The sequence below is a fragment of the Arvicola amphibius genome, chromosome 13, assembly GCF_903992535.2.
Source record: "Arvicola amphibius chromosome 13, mArvAmp1.2, whole genome shotgun sequence".
Lineage (NCBI taxonomy): Eukaryota > Metazoa > Chordata > Mammalia > Rodentia > Cricetidae > Arvicola > Arvicola amphibius.
In genome coordinates this window covers 1,716,337-1,740,714 of record NC_052059.1, presented here as the reverse complement: position 1 = coordinate 1,740,714, position 24,378 = coordinate 1,716,337, and the positions used below count along the sequence as shown (strand labels likewise).

General features: G+C 41.3%; 1 protein-coding gene across 1 annotated transcript in view; it reads left to right on the top strand.

Moving 5' to 3' along the window:
• The window catches only part of Pcca (propionyl-CoA carboxylase subunit alpha), a 293,212-nt gene that overhangs the window by 114,926 nt on the left and 153,908 nt on the right, over positions 1–24,378 (top strand). The window contains 8 exon segments of the mRNA XM_038310358.1: positions 1,870–1,972; positions 3,599–3,693; positions 6,886–7,036; positions 15,499–15,642; positions 16,670–16,744; positions 20,662–20,730; positions 22,640–22,660; positions 22,663–22,693. Coding sequence (XP_038166286.1) covers positions 1,870–1,972; positions 3,599–3,693; positions 6,886–7,036; positions 15,499–15,642; positions 16,670–16,744; positions 20,662–20,730; positions 22,640–22,660; positions 22,663–22,693 — 689 coding nt within the window.

Below are 24,378 nucleotides of genomic sequence, written 5' to 3'. Positions count from 1 at the left end.
TGTCCTTTGCCTTACACAAGCTTCTCAGTTTCAGGAGGTCCCATTATCAATTGTTGACCTCAGTGTCTGTGCTGCTGGTGTTCTACTCAGGAATTAGTCTCCTGTGACACTGCATTCAGGATACTTCCGACTTTCTTGTCTGTATAACTGGATTTACGTTGAATTCCTTGATTCACTTGGACATGGGTCTGTGGAGGGCAGCAGATATGAATCTATTACATTCTTCTACACATTGACATCCAGTTATGCCAGCAACATGTATTGAAGATGTTTTCTTTTTTCCATTGTATATTTTTAGCTTCTTTGTCAAAAATCAGGTGCTTATAGGAGTGTGGATATAGTCAGGGTCTTTGATTCGATTTCATTGATTTATTTGTCTGTTTTTTCCCCAATACTAAACTGTTTTTAATTACTATAGCTCTATAGTAGAACTTGAAGTCAGGGATGGTGATAGCTCTGGAAGTTCCTTTATTGTACTATCTGGTTTTTTTTTTTTTTTTTTTTTTTTTTCCATATGAAGTTGAGTATTGTTCTTTTGAGGTCTGTGAAGAATTGTGTTGGGATTTTGATAGGTATTGCGATGAAACTATAGATTGCTTTTGCTAAGATTGATATATTTACTATATTAATCCTATCTATCCAAGAGCATGGGAGAGCTTTCCATTTCCTGATATCATCTTCAAAGACTTAAAATTCTTGTCATGCAGAGGCAGAGGCAGGCGGATCTCTGTGAGTTCGAGACCAGCCTGGTCTACAAGAGCTAGTTCCAGGACAGGCTCCAAAGCCACAGAGAAACCCTGTCTCAAAAAACAAAAATAAAAAAAAAAGAAAAAAAAAGTTCTTGTCATGCAGGTCTTTCACTTATTTGGTTAGAGTTACCCCCAAGATATTTTAAATGATTATTAAGGCTATTGTAAACGGTGTTGTTTCTCTAATTTCTTACTGATTTCTCAGCCCACTTATCATTTGTATATAGAAAGGCTACTAATTTTTTTTTAGTTGATATTGTATCCTTCCACATTACTGAAGGTATTTATCAGTAATAGGAGGTCCCAGTAGAATTTTTGGTGTTGTTATGTGTACTATCATATAATCTGCAAATAGCAAAAGTTTGACTTCTTCCTTTCCAATTTGTATTCCCATGATCTCCTTTTGTTGTCTTACTGCTCTAGCTAGAACTTCTAGTACTATGTTGAATAGATATGGAGAAGGTGGAACTCTATTGACCTGTGTGGTTTTGGGGAGACAGCTATATTTCTGGACCTCCAAGCAGCCACAGCGCTGAGATTCTCTTTTGTTCCCAGCACTTGTGTGACTGGCTAGACCCTTCCACTTTTGTTTGTGTATTCTAATTTTTAAACCAAATATATGTATGCTTTTAAATATTGTTTTTCTATTGTATTAAATACATTTCCTTTTCTGTGTATGGATACTTTGCCTGCATGCATGTTTATAGCCCACATTCATGCAGTGCCTATGGATGGCAGAAGAGGGTATCAGATTTCTCAGAACTGGAGTTGTCAGCTGCCATGTAGGTAGTGAGAGTGGACCATGGGTCTTTGTGAAGAGTAACTGGTGATCTTAATTGCTGAGTGGTCTTTCTCTCCAACATTGCTAGTGTTTTTAATGGTTTGTGAAAGAAGAACTGTATTCCTGTTTCCATGGAAAATTGGTGATGACCAGGTCATTAAATAAGGAGCCCAAGGTCACAGAGCTGTAAGTGGAAGCTGCCACCCAGGCTAGTTTAGGTCTCTGTATGTCCAGTGAGTCTGTTCCCAGTTTGTTCTGAGTTAAGATGAAGCAAATACTGTTTTCTTTAGGGAAGACTATCTTTGATTTGCTATTCTAATTATTCTTGTTGTTCCACAGGGATGGTTTCAGGTTTTCATCCCAGGAAGCTGCTTCTAGTTTTGGCGATGATAGACTACTGATAGAAAAATTTATTGATAACCCTCGGCATATAGAAATTCAGGTTGGTACTATTCTAGATACCTTCTAATGATTGAGACTATATTTATGCTAGGATGCTGGAATGGTTTTGGTCTGGATTGAAATGATATAGAACCCACCCCCAAAATACAGCTGTCTAAAGCAAGTGAACAAGGCTAAATATATTCTACTATGGAATCATCCAGTCTCTTTGAAGACTGGGTCATTGGAGGCATTTTTAAAAAGGAATAATAATATATGCACGAGATCTCTTGGGAAACACGGGCACCTGAAGAGCAAGCGGAGTAAGTGGGTTCTTAGCCCCTTGAGGAGTCAGTGGTGTGGCTGTATCCCATTCAGCACATTATAGTTCAAGTTTAAAATAGCTCGCCAAGGTAAGGATTTTCTTTCCCATGTACATGTGCTTTTTTATGTTTCCCAGTATATCATTTCATGTTTTTTTAAATGCTTGATAAATTCCCCAAGCTTTTAATTTTGACTTTGTATGTATGGATATCTTGCCAGCACATATGTCTGTGTGCACCACTTGTGTGCCAGATTTCTTACACTTTTTAGAGCAAACAAGAAGACTATATAGAACTAGAGAAAACAAACACTTGATTCTGTATTTGAGTCTTTTTTTTTAACAGTTTCAAGTGCTTTTTGAGATTCTTGGTTATTCTGGCTTTATTTCTTGGAGACTAAATGTACTTTTACTTCCTTGCCAACTGAGTTTAAATAAAGAGGCTGAGAGTTATTTTCAGGAGCTAAAATATTTTTAGATGTACCTCATGTAGCTACCTTGCAGTCTTAGAAGTAAAATGCCAATCTATTGGCATCTGATGCCTCTAAAATTTTCCTTTATTAATTGAAATGATTTTTGAGCTTAGAAAGACTTTATTTCCTAAAAATGTTTCAGCCATCAAGCTGCTGTTGTATCTCTGACTCTGCCTGTTGTAACTACGATGTTTTCCACCAGCTGTGTAAAGCATTAGATGCTTTTTGTGTTGGCTCTCTGTAATGCAGGGATATACAGAACAGTGTTCAGAAATATCCAAACACCTCTGAATGACTTATCCTCAGCTGGGTGTCGTGTTTCCCTGGGGCCCTTTTATTTCTTCCTATCACAGATGGAGTGCATCACGGTGTGCTATGGACTCGCTCCCAGCCACTTCTGTTTCTGGTTCCCTCTAACAAAATAAGCCACGCTAAAGTTATCTACGTACAAATAACAGCATATTGGCGATAGATTCATAGACTATCACTTCCTGACTAACAGAAATTTGGTAAGAAGCAGAACAGACAGGCTTGTGAGATGATGGGGGTCACTGCTCCAGTGGTCACCAGAAGGCATGGCCCCAGGCAGCACTGACATTTCTTTGCTTTCACAGTGGCTCCTGACCTTTTTGCCATTATTAAATGATACCCATATGCCCATCTGTGTGCTCAAAAGGCAGCGTGAGCATCTTTCTCCTCAGATATTTTTGCTAATAATATTTTACTGTATTTTAGAATTAAAAATATTTTTCTTATGTTAATATCAGCCTAATGTGTGTTTTGAAAGCTATATGTATTCTCTGAGATCTGGATCTTAAAAATCAAGAGATGTTACATGGGGAAGCATTAAGTGGTGCACATGCGCTGGGGTTTCTCAAGTGTCACCGCTCAGATTCTAGGTGACAAACACGGCAATGCTCTGTGGCTCAATGAAAGAGAATGCTCCATCCAGAGAAGAAACCAGAAGGTGGTAGAGGAAGCTCCAAGGTAAGACTCACCTCGAGGGCACCCATGAAACTATCTGCTTTTAAACATTTTCTAGATAAAATACAAACGTTACTGATGACTGTTTCTTTGTTAACGATTCAGAATGTTATTGATCCCCTCAGTACTCAGTGCTTAAAAATGAGAAAACCCGCCGGGCGGTGGTGGCGCACGCCTTTAATCCCAGCACTCGGGAGGCAGAGGCAGGCGGATCTCTGTGAGTTCGAGGCCAGCCTGGTCTACAAGAGCTAGTTCCAGGACAGGCTCTAAAAAAAAAAAAAAAAAAAAAAATTGAAAACGGAGTAGGTTTTTCTTAGAAGAGAAAACCGGATAGACAGCATCTGTGGCTTGTTTAGTTTAAGGCTGTGCAGAGCCTCGGCTGTTCTTGGGATGCCCAGAATAGATGTGCTCCTTATTAATAAAGTTGGTTCTGTGCTTTCCCTCTGCGGAAGCACTTTTGGGCACAGCCCTCGAGAATTCCTCAGAGCTCCCCCGGTGGCTCTCAGCAGGTGCAGCATGTTTGGCAAGGCGGTTTCCTGGAGCATCATCTTTCAGCTGATAGTAGTTGATGTTTGTATGTCCTGGTATTCTGGTAGCAATACTTGGGAGGCAGAGGCAGGTGGATCTCTGAATATGAGGTCAACCTGGTTTACATATATTTCTGAATCTCTGAATTTAAGGTTAGCCTGGTCTACATAGAAAGTTATAGGCCATCCAGAGCTACAATAGCAAGACCTTTGTCTCAAAAAAAAAAAAAAAAAAACCAAAAAAACAAAACCCAAAAAGATAAGTAAAAATATTCCCAATTGAAGCTAGGCATGGTGAAGCATGCTTTACAGCCTTAGCATCTCAGAGGTGGAGGCAGGAATGTCACCATGAATTCAAGGCCAGCGTGTGCAGCATAGTGAGTACTAGGACTACCATAGAGTACGTTGCAAGACCTTGTCCCAAAAATTATTATCAGTCACCCCTTACAACTGAAAAGCAATACCCAGTTGAATGTGTGCAGTTGTTTTGATTGCCAAGCACTAAAATATATATCAAATTGCAACTTTAATCTTCAAAACCAACATACTTTAATATAATATGTGTGTAGTCTTTCAAGAGTATATGTGACTATGAGTAAAATTTAAATTACAGGGCAAAGTTAATTCCTATTTTAGATATATTAGTTAAAAATATGGGGTAGGATGGTGGTCTTAAAACACGGTACATAATTCTTTGACATTGCAATCATTTAGTGTTGGGGGTGTCTACATCATGACTCTTGATTCTGTGTCCTGTGGTTGTATTACCAATAGAATACATAGAAATTGCGCTGCTACTAGGCAGAGTTGATGCTATAGGAAAGGATAAGACCAGAAAGGGCAAAACTGAGTAACTTTATCAGTGGTTTTCCAGATTTTTCTATGCCTATATTTATTAGGACACTGCAGAACTATATTTATAATAAGAAAGACCTTAACACCCGAAGCCATTGAATAATCCCAGCATCACCTACAGGGAATGATAGAAAGTAATTTGCCATTTTCTTATAAGGTAGGCTCTATCCCTAGGGTAATCCAAATAACTATCGAAGGCTTTAATCTAACTATCAATTTATATGGAATTGAAATATAATACTAGTGTTAATGACACCACAGGGTTGCGTGCAGCTCAGCCTTCAACTTAAGGAATGAGACAGGAAGGTGCCCAAGTCTTTGGCTGAAAATGAGGGATAGGGTAACAGATTAAAAGAATCTTTTTAAAAAATCAGTCAAATGCGGTCTAGACCTTATTTGTATCTTGATTCAAAGAAAACTAGTTTTTATAATGATGTTGATGAGGTAGCTGGAAAATTTGAATACTGACTGACTGCTAATTAAACACTGACAGGCTGTTACTGAGTTCTGTGTTACCAAAAATCAATTGCAAGCTAAACAAATGGGAGGGTTTTTATGATTATGAAGCAGTCCCTCGCTTCAAATTTACTTAAACAAACAACCTCAGATTCCCCAGACAAACAAATCCCAATGAATATGATAGGAAAATGGGTGTGTAGCATAGGTAAAGCAAAAGTGGCTTTCATAAGTGCATACACACCAAAGAAAGGTGCGACAAAGTCAGCATCCCATTCCATCGTCCATATTGTACAGTAGGTCCTGCGGACCTCATGGAAGGATTGCACCAACCTGCAAATAGAAATGTAGTTAATGCTGATTTCTCAGAGCCTTTCTTGTGTCGAACCAGATTCTTTAAATACACACACACACACACACACACACACACACACACACACACACACAGCTTTCCCTTTGTGAGAGAGTGACAGACAGTAGAGGTTTGTTCGACGCAGTTATGTTTACAAAGTCATTGTGGACACAGAATTAGCAAACACCAAGCTGTTTTCCCAAGGGGAAATATGGTTAGGGCTCCTTCAAGCCAAGCCATGGCGTTTTCACATAACTTGTAAGTATGACTTACGTACCTGATCAGTATACCTTCTTTTCTGCATGTTCCAGTTGAAGAACACTCTATTTAATGGGAATGCAAGACTGCAACACATTTCTTTCTAGGCTTACCTAACATGCAGGCTTTCTCCATGAGACATTTCACAGCCATTATGTTCTTAGGAGCCCAGATAGCACCTAAGCATGAAGGTCAAGGGTCTCTCAAGCAGCGAATCTCTCTCCCCTCTCTCTCTCCTTGGAGATGACAGCAGTTAAATAGAAGTCCTAGAATAGGAAGACAGAGCTTCATTTCTTCATCCTCAACTTTTGACAGCTTTCTTCCTCCACTCCTTCATGTGTGCATAAAGGTGTTACATACACATATGTGTTTTTAAGGGTATATAAATTATGGCAAGTAGGCAAGTTTGCACATACAGAATGTACGAAGAATTAGTATTGTACATGCCAATCTCCACTAAGTTATTTCCATGTACTTTTGGCTTGAAGCAACTCCTAGTATATATGTTCAGTTTTACTAGGTAAAGGTTAGTCGTGTATTTTAGAAATGAAGTTGTAGGATAATGAGAAAAGATAAAATGTTCCTTAAAACTTGATGTTAGATTGGTGAAAGATGTCACACATGACAGCATGTGCCATGAAACACCATCAGTTCCTAAACTGGTACAGAAGGATCTATGTAGCAGCTTTGTGTAAGCCTATAAAAGATCACCCGAGGCTTTGCAGCTGAGTGTTTGTATATTTGTAGCATCTTTCTGGACCAGGAGACTCGCCGAGCGATGGGAGAGCAAGCTGTGGCTTTGGCTAAGGCTGTGCAGTATTCCTCTGCTGGGACTGTGGAATTTCTCGTGGACTCCCAGAAGAACTTTTACTTCTTGGAAATGAACACAAGACTCCAGGTAACAACACCTGTTTTTTCCTCTCCTTGCTCTGTGCCTCCATCACTCATTCTTTTTCTTGTTTTTGTTATGTAATAAAATTTAAAAATCAGAGCCATAAACTTAAGTATTTGTTCTCTATACTTGTGTTGAGACACCTGCTAAGGAGATTAAGCAGCCCACTGATTTAATTTAAAAATGTTATGCGTATGGGTATTTGTCTGCATGTATGTATGCACACCACATGCATGTCGTGCCCTGATGTCAGTCAGCGTATGTTCACCTGTCCCACCCACCTGACTGGGTGAGGAGATTAGGTCACTCCGCTATCATCAAGGTAATGTCCCTTGCTGTTGTTTGAACAGTCACCTTCTTTCCATTCTGCCCCATAGAAACCTCTTCCCTTCCTTTGTATCTGGAAATTTCATCCAAACGCTTGTGTTAGGCTGATGTATCTCTCTCTTTTTCTTTTTTCCTCTCTCTCTGTCTCTCTCTCACACAACATATGTTGTACACACACATTACAGATAATTAAATTTTTATGTCATTTCTCCCTTCCTCTTCTTCCTCTAATCCCACCAAATTCCTCCCCCCAACTCCCTCTCAAATTCATTACATCACACCTGCCTGTTTCTGGGGAGAGTTTCAAAATTTTATTTCTGTTTATGTGTAGATAGTTACATTTTTTTCTTCTGACAATAATTATAAATTTGGTTTTTTTCAATTACTTAAAATGTTTAAAATCTATTATTTTTGTGAATTCATGATGTGTTTGTGTGAGGGGCTGCATTGCTGTGTGGGGCAGAATATTACTTCAAAGAGTCGGGATCAAACTCACCAGGCTTGCAAGGTGTGGTAGCTTGAATGTAACTGGGCTGAATTCTGTGGTATTTAACACTACCCTTTGATATAGTGCACTCCCATTTAGTCACATTTCTTTTCTTGGATTTATTTGCCACGACTGTGACCCTGCAAGAATAAATGAATTTTACCTTTTTAGAATGTGTTTGTGTGTAGGAGGTGTTTGATAGTAAATAGGACTACTGAATGGGATCATGAAGAACAAATCTTGCACTTTTCACAGTATTGAGGAGGCTTTCTTGCTGTCTGCTCTATTCTTACATAATCTTGGCAGGCCTGGAACTTGTTACAGATAAAGATACTTCAAACTTGCTGTGATCCTCTTAACCCTGCCTTCAGATTGCACAGAGATTATATGTGTGTGCCACCATGTCTGGTTTAAAATGTTCTTTTCTTTCTTTCTTTCTTTCTTTCTTTCTTTCTTTCTTTCTTTCTTTCTCTCTCTCTCTCTCTCTCTCTCTCTCTCTTTCTTTCTCTCCCTTCCTCTCTCCCTCTCTCTCTTTCTCTTTCTCTCTCTCTCTCTCCCCTCCCTCCCTCCCTCCCTCCCTTCCTTCCTTCCGTCCGTCTGTCCGTCTGTCCTTCCTTCCTTCATTCCTTCCTTTCTTTTATATAGAAACTTTTCTTCTCTTTTTAATAAATTTACTTTTGTTGTTTTAAAGTGTGTGTGCATGTGTGTACATGTATATGCACATAAGTACAGGTGCCTGTAGAGGCCAAAGCCATGATATCCCTGGAGCTGAAGTTACAGGTGGTTGTGAGCCGCTTGATGTGCTGGGAATTGAACTCCAAGAGCAGGAAATATTCTTAACTCCTTACGTGTTTGTTTGTTTTTCTTCCATGATGAACAATGTTTTTGGAGCATACGCCAAATAAACCCTTTTCTTCCCAAGTTGCTTTTGGTAACGATGTTTTCCTGTGGTATCTTGAGTGGGAACTTCTGAATTGGAAATGCTGATGCTGCCGTGGCAGAGACATAGTTACACATTTGCCAGCTACCATGGAATGCACTGCTCCTAGAGCAAGCCCTGGGGTAAACTCTGGGATTTAATTACATGTATTGGTGTTGGCTCACAAATTGTCACAAACTTCCACACTAATGCTACATGCTTACAGTCTGGGAAAGCTGGATGTAGGCAGGAGAAGGGCATGTGGGAGATGTTCTCACAGCCTGTCAGTCTACCAGCGGCTACTGTGAAAAATCTACTCCTTTAAATTGGCTGTTATATTATGAATGACTTCATACGTCCTTTCTGAATCAAATTAAAGATCATTCTGAATCAAAATTTTCATCGAAATCAAAATATTCTAGACCAGTGATGCTGTCTGAAACAAAAAATTTCTTGCATCAAATTATACTTGCATTACTTTCCCTATTTCTTTCCTTGTATTTTTTTCTCTCTGTTTTTCCTTTTTCCTCTTACTTTCCTCCTTTCTTTATTCCATCATGTCTGAACCTTTGCCTTTTTTTCCTGGTAATTTTATTATTTTTTTCAATGCTTATTTTATTTTATTTTGCGTGTATGTGCGTATGACTGTATGTCTGTGTACCTGCCATATGAGTGCTGTAGCCTTCAGAGGTCAGGAGAAAACTGGAGTTACAGACAGTTGTGAGCCACCACATGGATGCTGGGAACTGAACCTGTATCCTCTGAAAGAGCAGGATGTGCCTGTTTACAGCCCCGTGGTCCTTTTTAAGCACTCAGAAGTAGGAGAGATGAGCAGGAGTGAGCGAGCCGTGGACTTGTAGCACAGCTTCATGCTTATTCTTCCCGTAGCATTCCCAAATGCCTTCTTGTCTAAAGTATTCTAGTGCAAATACCAGATATATAATTTTACATGACCACTGCAGTGTGTCTTTTAACATATAGTTACTGTTTTGTTTAGAAGATTTTAATATTAAGTTCTACCTTGTATTATGTCATATCTTCTACTTTGAAGATCTTTTTTCTTTATACATGTATGTGTGTGTGTGTGTGTGTGTGTCATGTGCATGTGTATGTTTGCATGCACTCATGTATGCCCAGGGACATGCACAAATACATTTGTGTGCACATGAGGAACTGAAATAGACATCAGGTGTTTCTTCAATCACCTTTCCAATATCCACTTTATTTAGCAATATCCTCTTTCTGGACCCGGAGCACACTGGTTCTGGCTAGTCCCGCTGGCCAGCTTGCCACAGAACGCGGCCTCTGCCTTCTGAGTGGTAGGATGACCAGCAGCTGCCTCACCTGCTGGCTTTTATGTGAGTTTTGGGGATCTGAACTCAGGTCCTTACACTTGTGTACCAAGTGATTTATCCATTGTTCTATCTCCCCAGCCCTCAAATGTTGCTTTATCTTTATTCTAGTTGCTTTCTAAGTTTAAAACCTACTTTCAAATAATGCATTTTATGGTCGGAGACATGACTCAGTCACACGAGCATCATACCTGAGTTCAATCCCTAGAACTCATATGAAAATCCAGGCATAGTGCTATATCATGAGCTCCTCCTCCCGGCACTGGAGAGGCAGAGGCAGGTGGATCGCTTGGGCTTGCTGGCCAGCCACCTCAGCCTACGTGGTGAGTTCCAGGCCAGTGAGAGATCAGTCTCAAAAGGTGAGTGGTGCCCAAGGAGCAACTTCTGAGAGTCTTGACAGACATGTGCACATCCATGCACTTACACTCCTATAAACACGCACCTATGTATGTATGCACTTGTGTGCGCACACACACACTCATGTACACACACAAATCAGGAGATGCAATCTGACTTGCTTGCAATATGAAAAGGTAGTCCTCATTAATTATTGATGTCACAAATATTTTCTTCTGTTTTTAATTCTGCCTTTCCTTCTGTTTACTGTTTGAATCATTAATTATTCTTAATGATTCTCATTGATGTAGTGGTTCTGTTGGGCTTTATTTCTTGTCTAGATTGCAAGAGAAATCGTGTTTTCTGACAGTAGTTGACAAATACTTTTAAGTTTCCCCCCTTTTCTTTGCATGCAAATGTGTGTGGTGAGTAAATGAAGCGTGTGTCTGTGGACAAGCCTGTCAGACAGGCAGGTAAGGTTTTGTTTTGCAGCTTTTATAAACTATTTTGCTGTCTTTGAGTTCTGGACCTTTTTTGGAGTTTTTGAGACAAGGTCTCACTAAGTAATCCTAGCTGGCCTGGAACTCACTGTGTAGGCCAGGATGGCCTCAAACTCACTGAGATCCTCTTGCCCCTCCCTCCCTGTGCTAGCACTAAAGGTCTTGAGCCAACATGCCCCACCACGTTTTGGATTTCCATTCACACTTTAATATCCCAATATGGCTCTCTTGTTAGGCTCCTCGGGCTGCCGATTATTTTCTACAGTTCTGGAGGCTTGCAGATAGATTCTGTCTGTCTGCACATGGTCTTGCAGTGCACTCTGTATGCCCATGCCCAGTCCCTTCTTATAAAGGCCCTAGACATACTGGAGCAGGGCCCACTCTGATGGCCTCCTTTAAAGTACCCTCGTCATTAAAGTTCCTGTCTCCTAATATATAGTCTCATTCTGAGGAGGCGAGGGTTAGAACTTCAAGACAGTATGTGAGGGGAAGACACACTCAGCCCCAGCAGCCCTGTCTTCCTCTGTTTATTCTCAGTAGGAGCTCTCCAAGAAGGAGCCTAAGTTTGTGCAGCTTCTCTTGAATGTAGCTATTATTTTCAAGGTGAGTTTGTAGGAGTTGTGTCCTGAGGGCTCCTTCAACATGCTTTTTATCCTTTATTCCTGTGGATCAAAAGTCTAATAACTTTGGGTCTTTATTTTGAAACTCCGTATTCCCAGGAGGAAAGCCTTCAGAATTTTAATGGGGGTACATGTTAGATCCTGTTCTAGACAAAGAGTCTTTCTGAACCTAGAGAGCAGAACCAAAAATAATGGAATCCATTATCCTTCTAGATGGGGCCTGCAGCAACAGGCACAGTGAAGAACCTCTGTCACGTGTACGAGGGCAGATTGATTCCTCCTCTTCGAGTGGGTGATCATGCCTCTCTCTAGGATATTCATATTCATATCCTACCCAGGCATGGCTGACTCACAGGCCATCTCCAATACCTGTCCAGTTACTCTTAGTGTATTTACGAGAGATATTAGCAAAACATGTTAATTTAAAATGGTATTACTTAGAGATTTGGAATGTGTACCATATGCCTCTCCTCGGGAAATACTGATGAAGTTCTGAGACCGTGTGCTCTGAGGGAGGCTTCCGCACATTTCAGCATGCTGTTTGTAGCATGAGTCTAGTTAGTCTTAATAGCCGGGCGGTGGTGGCACACGCCTTTAATCCCAGCACTCAGGAGGCAGAGGCAGGTGGATCTCTGAGTTCGAGGCCAGCCTGGTCTACAAGAGCTAGTTCCAGGACAGGCTCTAGAAACTACAGGGAAACCCTGTCTCGAAAAACCAAAATAATAAAATAATAATAATAATAATAATAATAATAATAATAATATTAAATAAAGCCCAGAGGCAGATAGCTAGAGAAATGCTGAAAGATCAGAGAAGTAAAGGAGCCAGCCACCAGAGAGACCTTTTAAATCTATCGAATACTCAGACAAGAGTGGGCAAGATCCTGTCTCCACCTCTATGGTGCTGGGATTAAAGCTGTGAGTCACCACTGCTTGGCCCTGTTTCTCTTTCAGACAGATTCAATCTTGTGTAGCCAGGGTGGCCTTCAACTCACAGAGATCTGTCTGCCTCTGTCTCCCCAGTGTTGGAATTAAAGGTGTGAGTAGACTGGCTGACTAGTGGCTCGCTCCACACTCTGATCTTCAGGAAAGCTTTGTTATAGCACAAAAAAATAAAATATCACCACAGCCATTCATGATTTAGAATGCCGGACTTTATACTTCAGGCCATCTAGCAGACATTTGTAGTCAAACATTTCATTGTTCAGGAAGCATGGACTCTGTTCTCATCGCCCTCCCTACACAGGAATCTGTCCTAGGATCCTCTTGCTATTAGCATGCTCTGTTGTGCAATTACAGTTCATCCAGTTCCTCTCCTCAGGAGGAAGGCCTGCTTATGTAGCTATTTATTTTTAAAAATGCCTTGGAGACTATCAGATATATTCAGAGTAAAGTCTGAAAAGTTCAGGTCATGAATAAGTAAGTGGCTGTCATAGCTCCTTCTTGATTCAGCCATATACTATTATTTTAATCATGTTTTATAATAAGAAAATAAAAACCCTCTAAGTGACTTTTATGTTTACTTGTTTTTTTATTTAATGATTTCTGACTTGTGATAAGGATGGAGAAGTAGAAGGGACCCCGAGCTCCCATCACTCAGCCCCACCTACAGTTGCCCTTCCTGTAGTTCATGTGCAGAGCCACCTATCTCTTTCTATCACACACAAATAGTCTCTGAGAGAAATTTTAGACCTCATGTCCCACCTAGAACCATGAGTTATTTTTTCCATAGCCACAGAACCCCAATCAGGATGGTGACGTTGACACATTACTGGTATCTAAGTCTGTGTATAGGACCTAATGTTCACCGGAGACCTCACTAATGCTTGCTACAGTGGAGAAAACCTCTAGGTCAGGGTTATGTGTCACACATAATCATTCTTTTTTCTCCCCACTTTTTCTGTTTTCTTTTGTTTTTTTGAAATTGAGTCTCCCAGTGTAGCCCAAGCTGGTCTTGCATTTGGGATAATCCTGCCTCTGCTTCTTGAGTACTGGGGTCACAGGTCCATGACCCCCCCTCAGCTCTCTCTTTTGTATCTTTTAATCTGGAACAATCCCACAGTCTTTGAAAGGCATAGGCCACTTGTTAAAACAGCGTGTTTTTATTCGGAGTTTGCATGTTTTCTCATGCAGCCATGGCCTTCTGCAGGACGGCACCAGTGGTGGGGTTGCTCCAGTGCATGCCATGCAGTGTCGTGAGCGTCTCCCCCGCACCCTCCCCCCCCCGCCCCGCTACTGCTGGCGTAGGTTGTGTGGAGTTGGTACGTGCAGCGTTTCCATGCTGTCCAGACACTGGGCTTCTTATTGTCATCAGTGAAGTAGCTTATGGGGAGATTCCCTAATGTTCAGTAAATATTTCGTTTTAGCTCTCTCTCCAGAATTTTAACACTCACTGACCTGACCGTACCTTGCTTCTCTCCAGTTCTGTTCTCTCTGCACTGGTCATACAAAGAGGAAATTGAATCTTTCACTTAATTAAAACTTATTTTGAACAAGGGTGTGTAAACACTATGGGTTGGCACATAGTAGGTTTCCATCTTGAATAGTTAAGAATGCCTAGGTACTTTTTCATGTGAAATTGGAGTTAGTGTTAACAGAAGGGTTTTGTACTTGTTTCTTGTAGAATATTGTTTCTCAGAAATCATTATTTGATTTAAAATATATATGCATTAAACTGTTTAATAAGATCTTTATTTAGTGTCACATTTATTTTACAAAGGGTAGATGCTTATTTTAGCAATGATTTGTCATTAAAATTATGTCAAAATGTCTTAAAATGTTGTTGCAACTGTAAACAAACTCATAACACACACAGAGCTAATTATGGATGCCATCTGTTTATTTTTGCCAAGCTTTTTTTTTTTAAAGACCATGGCATTGTCTGCTTATGATAAGCTCCAGGATTATTGTAATGACTAAGCCCTGTCCTTCAATTAGTGCAGTTGAGGCCAGAAGATAATTCGCTTGTTCAGTGACCTTTTCCTGTGTCCATGTATGAAGTATGACATGTCACGATAGGAAAATTATAGTGACATATACCCAGAACTTAATTTTTGCAAGGAAAAAATTGGTATCAAGGTAGTAGATATGGCCAAAGCTTTCTGAAATTTTTAGAATTTACTTGAGATTTTAGAAGGAAGATTACGTGTTCTTTTTCAGTATTGTAAATGGGTTTATTTTAACCCACGTTTAAAGATTTGTAAGCAAAGTGTCAATCAAATTATAATGATGTATCTCTGTCCACGTGCCTGTGTGTCAGTTGCTTGTGTTTGCACATATGTATCCCATGTGCTGGTGTGGAAGGCCAGGTACTCCCCAGGCAGCATCAGCTGAAATAGTTATCAGCAGTCTGCTGAGAAAGCAGAGTGGTTTCCCTCACCCTGTTTTGCTATTGTGCATGCTAAGCACTGCCCACGCCTGTCTGGAGAGAAGGCAACCTGAAGGCTCCATCTGCTGCTTCCTGCCATGCCGCACTGATGCGAGATTACGCTAATCGTGCTGCTTGTCAGGACAGGTTAGTGAAAGCATGCAAGTGGGCACAGCTCAGACTAGATGAGGGCTGAGAACACCAGCAGCCTCCCCACACGTGCCGCGGCCAGTGTAGCAGAAGGGGCTGACTGCCAGCCACGTTGAGAACTGGAGCAAAAGAAATGTAAAGTCAAACTGTTAAGTGTCGGACCATAAATTAATCCAAGTCAGGAAAAGTAACCCAAAAGCGTGTAAATGCATTCGGGGTTGCTCTGACTGTCATCTGTGTGGAATTGTTTGTTCTTTCATTGTGCGTGTTTCACTGGGAATTTTCAGTCAGATATTGTTAAAAGTTAAACAGAATTAACTTCCCTTGACTCTGAAACTTGGAATTTTTGTTGTTGATGACCATTTGTTTGCCCTTTTCTTCATCTATTAACTGGAGGTCTTGGCCTTACAGGTTGAGCATCCTGTCACAGAGTGCATTACTGGCCTGGACCTAGTCCAGGAAATGATCCGCGTTGCTAAGGGTTACCCTCTCAGGCACAAGCAAACCGATATTCCCCTCAGCGGCTGGGCAGTTGAATGTCGGGTTTACGCTGAGGTAAAGTGTGTTCCGAGGGGAGGCAGGAGGGTGGTTATGTCCAAGGCAGAGCAGCCAGTGTGGCTAATCCACAGGTAGAGCCAGCATTTGATAACCTGTGGTAAAGGCAGAAGAGCATTAGGTAATCCAGAACAATTAAAAACAGAATGGAATTCAAGTGCTGCTCCTGCGTGGGGAAGTCAATAGCAGTGTGTTGAGAAGCAGCAGAGCCTCAGCTCAGGGTTGCTGACTTTGTCCTTTATGATTCCAGGGAAGGGGTCTAAATTTAAAGCTTTTGGTAAAGCATGCATTCTTCACTCATAACTTTAATTATGGGTTTTTCCAAAGTCTTAGTCTGACAACCAATACAAATAAGATATCAGATCATTTAGTACCTGAAAATGCTTTTCTCAGATAACTGGAGAAGGCCACATAAACATTTTATCTTTATATGTAAAAGTGGTCTGGTCATGCACAGCAGTGAGTTGGTAACATCTCTAAGAGTGCCATGAGCTGAAGGCTAACTGCTGTTAGTCAGACGTGACGTGGTGGCCCCCAACTCCCAGATCTGTTCTCCATGTTTATGAGTCAGGCATGTATATGTGTGTAAGCATGTGCAGCTTTTGTCTGAGTTTTTGCTTGATCAACTCAGCTTCTCAGCTTTACCGTCTGTGAACTGTTTGGAGAATTAAGAGAAACAATCTCTTGGGTGTGTTGCGTTTGTTGTTCTGATAGGAGTTACATTTGATGGCGGGGTCTAGGTCATTTTATTTTTTCCTAAGGCATTCTAAGAAGTTTTAGAAAAAGTTGGAATTTTACCAACTTCAATAAAGTATGAAGGAGGTCAGGCTGAACTCTGCTTGCAGTTATGTTTGATTTAAATAGACTTAGAAGTTTTCTAGAGGATGAGACGCTTGTACTCTGGAATCTGTGAATTGGTAAATACTGTATGTTAAAAATAGACCTATAAATACTCTTCATTGTAGCTAACCTTGCTTGCACTGGTTTATGTTTCAAAGACTGTGCTTCCTTCCCTTTGAACCTCCAGGACCCCTACAAGTCTTTCGGCTTACCGTCCATTGGGAGACTGTCTCAGTACCGAGAGCCAATACATCTACCTGGTGTAAGTCATTAACTGTGATACCAACTGAGGGGCTCAGACCTTGATTTATACCACACTTTTATGTTAGAGCGTGTCAACACCAGAGGGTGTAAATTGAGGGACAAGGGAAATTCATGGCGAGTCAGTTTTTGTGTTAAGTAAAAAATATCTTTTGTACTTTCTGGTATTTAGAAACATCAGAATCCACTCAACAGGGTAAGTTCAAACACATCTAATCATATAAATGATAGTTTATACTGTAAAAGATTGTAATATCCTAAGAATGGAAAGTGACTTTTTGTGTTAAAAATATAATCTTTTTCTTTAAAAAAAATCTAATCCAGCCCCCTGTTGTAGTCAGATGTCAAGAAATTCAAGCACAAAATCAACTCATCAGCAGGACTTAATTATTAAGGAGAACAGAGTAACTCATTCTGTGCGGTATCACTAGCTTTAAGGAAAAAAGTGACGATAGTTTATTTTATCCCGTGGTTGGTCTATTCCTTGTCCCTTAAGCAGTGTGGTTGCATAAAAAGAACAAGGGTGGCACCTCTGTTAATCAAGGCACTAAGTGCATGCGCAGATGACGTAATGCTAGCTGCAGCGGCAAGGCTGCAGTATCTGTGGATAAGACCGTGCAGTTTTATGGGTGGTTAGAAGATGGTGAAAGATTGCAGGAAGAATTCTAAATCTGAAGATGTTATTGGATATATGATTTATTTCACTTTTAAACTGTTTTTGCCCATGTGCTTTCTAAAGGGATTTGACCCCTTCTAGGCCTAGAGACTCCATGCTGTGTTCAAAGCGTGGAGGCAGAAAAAAACTGTAAAGATTGAGCAGGCATCATGTGATGCTAAATAGCACGTCAGAGCAAGTGTCGCAGGGACATAGCTAAACACTTTTTTAATCAAACAAAAAAGTCTTAAGTAAGAAGCGTAATGATTACTCTGGTGTTAGGAGTTTCCACCACGTTGGAATAGCTCACAGAATGTCAAACATTTTGCCCTCTCAAGTTTTTGCAATTTGCAATTTTCAAACGTGAGACCTGTTGAAAGTACAAGTGATAATGGGCAAACTCTACCCCCTACAGTCTTTGTCCCACCAAATCTTTCTTCAATTAATGCTGCAGCGGGAGTTTTATGTAATAACATTTGCAGTTGCGACCCATCCATAGAAAGAAAAAACAATTAAAATGCCTTAAATGTTCTGCTTACTGCTGTTATTTGCGTGTGTGAATGTTGCATGTCAGCTAAATGGACCAAGGAATAGATGAAGAGATTGGGGGCAGGAGAGTGCGCACTAAGCTTTGTCTATCATTATTGCTGGGAGCAATCAAATTGATGTCAGCAGGACAGTAGATGCGTTGACAGCTGTAATTATGTATCTCCATGGTGATCACTTTTGGCCTGTCATGGAGGCCCATGAGTTCCCTCCCGTAGAAGCATTTAATCAGATTGGGCTGTCACTTGTCAGGTAGACGTGGCGGGCTGGGAGTTGTTCTGAGGGGGAGGGGAGCTGAGAATGAAGGGTGGGACACGCCTGATAGTTTCCAGGGTCTGCGATTTGGCTGACGAAAGCAATTTTAATTTTTAATAACTCAGGAGGTTTCTGAGGACTGGCTTTTGAGAACCGGACACTTGTGGCTGCATGGGTTGTTTTTAGTGTGGTCCTCTTCCCCTAGCTTTACTAAAACTAGATGTGTCAGCTTCACGTGGGGAAGCCGGGTTCTGGCTCTCAGGTTTCCTGGTCACAAGAAGGAGCAAATACTCCAGAGCTGACTTTTTGTCCACACCTTCACATGCATCTTTAAGCCTGAAACGCATTGTCAGGGCAGGAATGCGGCTCTTCCTGTAGTCTTTGATTGTTCTCCTTAGAGCTCCAATTGACTTTACTCTTGAAGTGGTCAGTGGAGTTTACGCAGGCTTTGTTTTCATAGATGAATAGGCACCAAATTTGGTTTTTAGTTGGTTGTTAGAAGAAAGATATACAGTTGGCTATTATTTGGACAAAGCTATATAAACAGTTAGTTAAAAGTCAGGGTTTTAATTTTTACTTCATACAGTTTCTTTTGGAATGTTGATCAGTCTGCATGTGCTGGTTATATACGATACATTTTCATTTGACCCTGTGGGTTTAAAGTGACAAATTCCTGTAATTATTTTAGCAAACAACAAAGACAGTTATACTTAGCAGCCACCCAGAAGTTACTTGGCTTTGAGGGTGGTATTATTTAAGATGATGAGAACTGTGTTCTGGACTGCAGGGGAACACAGTAATATTCCTTATCGCCTGTGGTGTTTTCCTGGTGCATTGGACATGATCTGTGCAGCAGGTGACAAGATGCACGGAAAGTCAGAGCCTCAGACCCGCAACCACCCTGGTGTCAAACAAGCTTCAGCAGTGCGCTGTGGGTAGAAAGCGGCCAAGCTGGGGAGAGTAGTTCTGACTGATTGGCACCCAAACTAATAAGACGGCATCTTTTCTCTTAACCTGGTTACTAACGAGCATTTAGATGCCGAGAGAAAGCTCACTGAAACTTCACTCTTTCACAGCCACCTATTAATTCTTTCCCATTTTTCACAAACACCAATTTTATACAATTTATGCCCTAAAGTTTGTTTTCAGTAAGTAAAGACTGCACACATTTTGTACGAATGTGGAGTGGCTTTCACTTTGAGACCTTCATTTGGAATTTGGGTTCATGGACCCTAAATTGTTGCTTGGCTGCATGTGCAAAAATCAGAGCGTGTTCCAGCTTTCTCTTTAAAACCTTAAAAGAGAAGAGCGGTGTGTGACTTTTCACTTTTCTTCAAATGCCATGTAATAAAGCCATCACCTACCCTCATGGGGATATTCTAGACAAGAGGTTCTATGTGCAGTCCCTTGATAATTGCCTAAATTAAAATATTAAAGGCCTAGCAGCCGCTGCGTTGACCTTTTCCTGCCTTGCCACGGACGATGAGCTGCTGTTTATTGGGTTAGCCTCCTTCTCACAGGTGATAGAGCTTCCTGTCTTCTCTTCCCACCCCCTTACAATGTTGGGCACTGCAGTCCTGCTGCTTTGGAAGCTTCGATTAAATTCTTCCATCCTCAAGCCCTAGGATATGATGCCTCCCAGTCTTAAATATTTGATTAGTTTTCTAAATACCTCAGATCCAAAACTTGGTCACAATAAATCTAATAAATGCCCTGTCCTTGGCAGATTGCTCATTCCAAGTTTTACGTGGCTAACCTCTGCTGTGCTGCTGGGATCAAGCTGGAGAGAGGAAAACAAGAATCTGTGATGCACTAACTAACTTGTTGGCTGGTTAGCAGGAACCAGGGGCTTCAAAAGGATATTTTGAACCTGTGCCGGTCCTCCCCAGGATGAAAAGTACAGAACCCAAGCTCTAATTGGAGCCTGATCCTCACCAGAGAGAGCCTTGTGGAAAGCTGTGTAAACACGAAGGCCTCTGGGGACCAAAAGTATCAGAAAGTAGCATTCACAGTGGACGGGGGGTGAGGCAAAGGAGGAAGGAAAACTGTTGCCGAATTGAAAGCCTGGCCCGTCCTTATGGCTCCGAGGGTCTGTGAGGGCGAGGTGTAGCCGAGCGTCCCCAGTGCCCCTCGAGGAGGGGGCTTTAGTGGGGGCATCTTCCCAACACGCAGCCAGTGGCAGGTGTGCCCTAGGGTAGGGGTGTATGAAGCCTCCCTCCTCCCAGTTTCTTTTTTTTTTTTAGTGGAAGAACAAAAATTGTATGCCATAGTGCATATTCAAGAGATCAGAGTTCAAGATCAGACCCTCATTGTGTGTCTGGGTTGTTTTCAGTTTTCCAGAGGCAGGGATGTTGAGATTGTAACTTTACTATCCCTTTTCGCCATGGAAAAATAGCTTGCGGTTTTTAAATAAAACAAATCTGCCCAATATGAAGTTACGTACTTTTTCTTTTTTTCCTCAGGTCCGAGTTGACAGTGGCATCCAACCAGGAAGTGATATCAGCATCTATTATGACCCTATGATATCAAAAGTTAGTTCCATTTCTTATTTTCTTTTGAAACAGTACACACATTTAATTAAGGAATCAGAAGTTGAGCCTTTTTCTTAACAATGTACTGTAATTAAACAAACCTGAAAGCTGTATGCGAAGATGAAAACAGTTATCTCACGGTTTGTAGGGCTTCCTCAGCCATCGACAATTCACATAATCACCATCTACCGGCACTGCTCCTGCGCACGTGCGCTTCTCCTGTCTACCGCCCACTGCTGCGCACATGCGCAGCTCCTGTCTACCCTCGCTGCTCCTGTGCACCTGCGCAGCTCCAACCTTACCAGCGGGCAGCTCCAGCCTAGAGCAATGAAAAAAATTAGGCTGGTTTTGCCCTTTCAAAAGAGGGTGGTTGTAAGTGGCAGGTTCTTTGGAGAACTGGGCCCCATAGGCTGTATTTGTTAAGAGTGCTTTGACTTTAGAAGGTTTTCCAACTTGCGTGGTTTCAGGCTTTGTTGTTTACACTGTGGCTGGAACCCAGAGCTTGGTGCGTCCAGCCAGGCGCCCCACAGCCGCCACCCGCCACAGCTTTTACAGAAAAGTGTGCAATAGGATGGCCTGTTGACATTTAAAACTTAACTTAGCAGAGTAAATTTAAATAATCATGAATCTCTAAAATCTTAAGACTTCATAAATGGTAAAATGCTACAATAGTAAACTTTTTCTTAGAAAAATCCCTTGTCTCTGAAACTAAAGGACGATTATCATCAAGTTTTTGTCTTGTTTTGTTTTTTAGTTTGGTGCTGAGGATCAGACAGGGACCATGCCAAGTTTGCCCAGCACTCTGCCACGAACCACATCCTATCCATCCCCAGAGCACTTTCTTATATAGGTGTAGTTGAAAGCACAAGTCGTTTTTGTCTTTTAATTTTTTCACATTTAAGTTTGTTACCATTAATATTCTTAAAAGAAATCTTAGATGTTTATTTACTAGAGAACACAGTTTGAAAGAAAATAATAACACAAAAATATTACAAACTGATTTTAAATTTGCTGTCTTTTTTTTTTTTTTTAGAGGAATATACTCCCATTCAGAAAACTACCCTACAGATTTTCTAGATGACTGGTGTGTGAGATTTATTTCTCCTGAGACGGCGTCTCACTGGATGACCTGGAACGTGCTCTGTAGACCCGGCTGGTCTCAAACTCACAGAGATCCGTCTGTGTCTGCTTCCCCAGTGTGGCCCTTAAAGGTCTGTGCCATGGGGCACACTGGCTTTATGCTGAAGAGCTTATAAGATTTACTAGAATAATTACAGCTGTAATTTAATGATGCACAGAAAAGCCTTAATATTATATTTCAAAGTCTTATCTTTAGATTTTAGAGATTACATGTAAAAAAGTAGATTCATGCAGAAATAGGACCTTCCTCGTTCTTAACCAGCACCTTTAGTTTTGTGTATCTGCAGGTGACAGTGATTTTTAAGACAGCCCAGCCTTTTGTCTCACTTTCATACCGACTCTTTTGAAAGCTACAAAAGTTTTCGTTTGTTTGGGAAATCAAACAGGAAGCCTTGAAAACCAGGGAAATTAGAGATACTTGGTCCTCTGCCCTACACCGTGCCCTGTGTTGCTGGGCTGTCCAGTTCTTCAGGTCTGCCCCTCCCCGCTTGGTCTTTCTTTCTGTGCTTGTTTTGGAAACCTGCCTGCTTTGTTTTCAAATATGTCTTTACTATGACAATGATATTTAAGAGGAACATCAGTGATAGGCTGGTTCTCATTGTTTATGCCAAAGAAATCTTAATTGACATATTTTATATTAAACAATGGAGGGCTGTGAGAATTGAGAAGGCACAGTGGCGAATGGGTTAGGAAATGTTAAACCTTTACCCTGGCACCCCTCACTGAGTATGGGCTGGCTCTGCATACCGTCTTGTTTGTTTACTTGTAGCTCATCACATACGGGTCTGATTAGAGCCGAAAGCACTGAAGAGGATGGAGGATGACTCTGGATAATTACTGTGATCCGAGGTGGTTAAAACGGCAAACATTTGCCATTCTGTAATCGTGTGCGGCACCTGGTTCTAGAGAACAGCGGGAAGGCTTTGTATGGGGGGATTCCAGAATCAGTTGCTTACTGTGCTTAAATGGAAGTGAGAAAAATTGTGAATGGGTAAGCATGGAACACCGGGCACAGATGCTCAACCTCTGTGCAGTCCAAGGTATTTAGTTTGAACATAGATAGGACATAGCTTTCCCTCTAAATGACTCATAGTACCTTGTAGTTGAACATGTACGGAATGTGAGAAACTGTGCAGATCCAGTGTCCCTAATAGTTTGGATATCAAGTTCTCTGTGTCACTGTCTGTGAGTCTCAGGGTCAGGAAGTGAGAAGCTTTGCAGATTGTGAGCAGTGGACATAGGGCCCTTACATTTGATTAATTTAGGGATGGGGAGGACAGCTTCTTTAGCTTCTGCTTTGAGAAGAGTTAGGTGGTTTGTTCGGAAGTGTGGTTTTCTTTCCCTGGGTCTCTCTCCTCACGCAAGCCTTCCGAGAGCAATGCTGCCTGAATCAGAATTACTCTTGCAATCGAGTCTGTAAAGTGGTTATTCTACCCACTTTGAGGAGAAAATTATATATTAAATGTAAACACTAACTTTGCGTTAGTAATGAAAAGAGCATCAGCCCATTATAATTTTGGATGGCCAGGGAGGGTCTAAGAGCATCATCCTCTAGGTATGCCTGCGTGCTGGATCATCTTCAGACTCTGCTCTTCCAGCGAATCCAAGTTTGGTTTCATTATAACTCTAGCTCCAGGGATCTAATGTCTTCTTCTGGCCTCCGTGGGTAGACCTATATGTGTTCATACAGATATCTGAATAAAGATACAGGATTAGCAGGCAGTGGAGTGGGCATGTTGGAAATGAGTGGGGGATGGGAATCAAAAGTAAATGGGATAAAGGTGGAGACTCCCTGACTACCAATGTGACTGTTTGTGAAGATGGACTAATGACTGTCGTAACTAAGGCTCAGAACGGAATATTAACAACTAATGGGACACATTTCAGATGAACCACATAATCCTGCAGAAGGGTGAGGGTGTGGGGAGAACTAACCCAAATATATATCCCTAGGCTAAAGAGAAAATATGTCTGAATAAATATTAAACTCTAATTAGTACGTTTATTTTTCATAGTTGGTGGGTTAGCAGGTCTGAAACCAATTTATGTACATTCTGGAATTGAGGAAATAAATACGTGTATTGTGGATAATAAGAACCAAGTTTCCTCTTGTCAGAAAGGCAGTAACAGATGTGGGAACGAGTGCCTGGGGGTGGAGTGAACCCTGTGTGTGGTATGAGGTTGAGTCTGAAGGTGTCCATGAGAACTCTTGGGCTTTAATATAAACTGATGACTGTGTAAGGGTATGTGCATATGTGTATACATGTCCGTGTGTACACATGCCATGTGCACATTCTCTAGTTGAAGGTTCTGAACTTTGGCACAGTTGACACTTTGGGGACAGCAACTTCTGTGGGTGACTGTCCTGTGTAAAGTGTGCTTGTCCACTCAGTTAACTAAATGTGTCCAGGCTTGCCTTCAGGAAGAGCATGATGTGAGCCTGAAGGGCAAAGCTGTCCTGGGAGAGTGGATCAGGACAGGAGTAATGCACATCTGTCTTCCCAGCTC